General features: G+C 53.3%; 1 protein-coding gene across 1 annotated transcript; it reads left to right on the forward strand.

The window, feature by feature from the left end:
* Positions 1-429, forward strand: HER10_EVM0006498 (uncharacterized protein; the record flags this gene model as incomplete). The annotated part of the gene is made up of 1 exon (XM_035476081.1): positions 1-429. One exon carries the CDS (start codon positions 1-3, stop codon positions 427-429), a length of 429 nt encoding a protein of 142 aa, XP_035338454.1.
* Between the last annotated feature and the right edge of the window lie 3307 nt (positions 430-3736).

Consider the following 3736-nt stretch of genomic DNA (forward strand, 5'->3'; position numbering starts at 1 on the left):
ATGCTGTCCATCACACCCCAGGGAGATCACCACCAGCAGTCCCTCTACCTTCCCTTTAGACCGTTGTCTTCCTCGAGCCGCCCTTGCACCGACTTGCCCTTCCTCAGCAGCCTCGCCAGCAGCATGGGTCACAGCCTTCACGTCGGCAACACCGCCTCGGTGACGCCCGCCTCGCTCAAGGACTCGGCCAGCGTTGCGCAGGCCCTTGAGATCGCCAGAGAGAGCGAAGACGGAGCCTCAGACCCGACTGTTAGCAGCATCCTGGAGAGCGCTATCAGCCAGATCTGGGCCAAGGTCGCCGCCCAGCCCGAGTCCTACGTTCTCAACCGAGACGAGTTCGCCGTCTTCAATTACTTCCAGCACCGCTTCATGGGCAACAAGATCGCCATGGCCGCACGCAAGCGCTACTGGGACAATGCCCGCGCATGAATCCCAGGCCCTCGACTTTGCTAAGGGACCATGCATATTGGTCTACCGCGCAACCCAATCATTGCGCGTGGCCGGGAATGCAACTAGGCATCTAGAGCTTTGTATATGAAGCTCCAGCTCTGCAAATAGCATATCCTCTCCCACACCAACCGCGAGCCTCAATTTCCCAGTCTGGCATTTCCTTCGACTTGTACACGGGAAGCACCGCATACACACTTAGGAGCTACACCTCGAGGATTTACACGACTTATGACTCTCATTCTGTCTTGGGAGGTACATCTCGCAGTGGATGCAGCTTTTGCCCACTTTCTCGGGGAGTCGCAGCCTGCGCCCGCATATCTTCTTCCGTGGAAGAAGTAGCCAACATAGGACATGGCACTCATTTGCCTTTGCCACAGCTTGTACTCTCAAGCATGCATCCGATTCCGCCATACTCCGCCAGGGCCCTGGTAGGTGTTTGCCGTACCCGAGAATCCAGTCTTGGCTGGCTGCGCGCCTCGGTCCCCTTATCCGTCCCATAATCTCATCAGCCCACCATCAAATCCACCAGACGCATATATCCGTTCTAATACCCGAAAAGCACCCACTCATCAGCCCAAATCCCTGTTCCGGGGCGTTGCAACAACCAGGAAAAAGTGGGTTCTGTCCAAGCGTCCTCTCACTCCCCTTTCCCTCATCCTCCTTCTCCTCCAAGGCAGGGACAAAAAAAGGACCTCCACCATCTCACCAATCCCACTCCCAAGAATGTTCCGCGCTCTCCAACATCCAGCGCGGCGGACGTCACAGCGCAGGCGGTAGCCCACACTTGGCTAGGAGAGGGAGGAGAATGGGCAAGGCTCCGGCAGGCAACTCGGGCCCGGGACCTAGTCAGCAATCTATGGGCGGGCTCAACCAGAGACCCGACGAGTTTATGTCTTGAATCGATTACAGGCATACTGCTGCCTACCATTTTCCCGACAGCCTCTGCCTTGTGGTGGCTCGCTTGACTTCCGAAGGAAGCGAGTAGGCGAAGACGTTGGACTGTGAGAGGTCGCCTGCACAGACATCGAACGACCCCTCCGCTGTTGTATGAATGTCACTCGGACGACGAAGACTGCAGTTAGTCGCACAGCGATGATACTCTGCCACGGTCAAGCATGTCCCACCGCACGGTCGGCCTGGCAGCGGCAGCATCGCTTCGAGTTGAGATGACTTGGACTGGCGGTGTCTAAGGGACGACTCGTTGGTTTCGGATCACTGGTTGCCGATAGCCACTCAAGCCACCGGTGACATTGTACGACTTTGCTGCCTCCCCACACCTTTTTTTGGTTCCCATCCAAGTGTGGCTTGGCCAGCGCTCGAGGCGCCTATGTGAAGAGCCGCTAAGACGCTGCCATGACACGACAAAGATTGGTATCAATTTACTTTGCAGTGGATTTGTGCCAGTCAAGTGTCTTGGATCGAGGCACCGCGCGGGCCAGAAGGATGATGGGCGATACTGTGTGTCAGTTTAAACTTTGGGATTATTGTCGAGAATACGCAGCGATATACAGATGTCTTAGTGCGGAGGGAAAGCAATCATGGGGCGATCGCCGGAGAAGAGATGGGCAAGTGTGATCTCATCACACGTTTTCGAGTTGCACTTTTGGCGCAGGCTAAATTCCTTTTTTATTCTATTCATGTTCATTCTTACACGCAAGCATGACAATTGCGACATGGCATTTGTGTATTTTTCATGTATCATAGACAATACTCCAGACAGGTGGCATTCTGGAAAATAGTGTAAACACGGGAGAAACAATCTTGTTACTCATTCACCATCTATTTTACTTGACTATCTCTATCGCGAATTATGAATGATTGCGTCCTGTAACGACGCATTCAATCATGTGGCAGCCATTACTTCCGATGATGACCCGTACTTCCCCTAGTCGTGTGTCTAAATGTGGAAGGAAAGGTACGAATATTCAGATTTCGGAAAGGAAGGCAAGCGCATAAGGTACGTAGGTTGGAGTGGCTGCCTCAGGTCAGCTTGGATCCCGGGCTGGTTCTTACCCTCCTGCAGCGTTTAAGGTTATTCGGCGTTTTGTTTGGCTTGCATGGTCTGGCAGGTGCGGAGGGTGAGATTTTGGTGACAGAACAGGAAATCCAGCAAGGAAAGCACCTGTAACTTGCAAGAGCTCTCTGCTTCCTGCAGCAAAGCAGCCACCATGTTTGTTTGAGAAGGTTCAGATTTATTTTCTTTCGGCTTCTTGCCCTTTTCCCGTCGGGTGTCTCTCCTTCCTGTCCGGTGGGGTTTCTTCCTCTCTGTCTCCTTCTCTCTCGGATGTGGAAGAAAGCTACTGCCGCAAAGTTCGGCATGAATTCTTCGTGGTTTGAGGAAGGTACCTGAGCTGAAAGATGCCAGGCGGAAGAAACTTAGCCAACAACTGGAAGTGAGGAAAGGTCAAAGTTGATACACATTAGACACAAACACACAGGCACGTACACATAGGTAGATCCAAACTCAACCACACGACAACAGCCACAGCAGATTTCTCCAGCTTCGCGCTTCTTGGCTTTCTTTGGGCTCCCACTGCTTCACCGGACGGATTCCGCCTTTGCTCTTCCATCCGTGATTTGCTCCCCTCCAGCTCGTCTTCCTCGCGAAACAGCCTCGTCAAAGCATAACTCAATATCGAATGGTGGCTTCACTCTAGCGCTTTACTACCTTCTCCCGGAGCCAGCGGTGGACTTGTTCATCACATCTACTTCAGCCAATTCCACCAGCTTGTTGTCTGTCCAGACAAAACCCTTTGGGTCCCGGATTTCGACGTTGGATCTGTTCCTCATCGACCCGGTCTACCGCTCATTTGCTCGGGTTCAACATCATAGCACACAGCTCGCCGTCTTCTTACCTCTGGACGGCGCTTCTCGCTTTGCCAATCGTCACCCACATTGCTGAGGTTGGATCGTCTCGTAGCGGTGTTTTACCTCTACATTCTCCATCTCTACCTCGGCGCCGCGCGCGGAGTGTCGGGACCTATTCCACCTCATCATCTCGATACCTTGTTTACCGCCTCGAAGCCTTATCATCATTTCAGTAAGCAGCAGGTAAGGTACGTCCACAAACATCAGAGACCAAGCCAATTGTGGTTCGGCCTACAGCCCTCCCCGCTCCCTTGCCAGCCAGCCGCCCAAACCGTTATACTTCCAATAGATGCGGATCTACGTACTGTATTCCGTCCCTTCGTCTTCCAAATCTCGTCTGGCGCACGACGCCGCCTATTCCTTAGTGCCTCTCAGCTGCTTGTACAGGCGCTTGTTCCTCATGTTTGCCTTTGAGTGG

Source organism: Colletotrichum scovillei (assembly GCF_011075155.1).
Source record: "Colletotrichum scovillei strain TJNH1 chromosome Unknown Contig00001, whole genome shotgun sequence".
Lineage (NCBI taxonomy): Eukaryota > Fungi > Ascomycota > Sordariomycetes > Glomerellales > Glomerellaceae > Colletotrichum > Colletotrichum scovillei.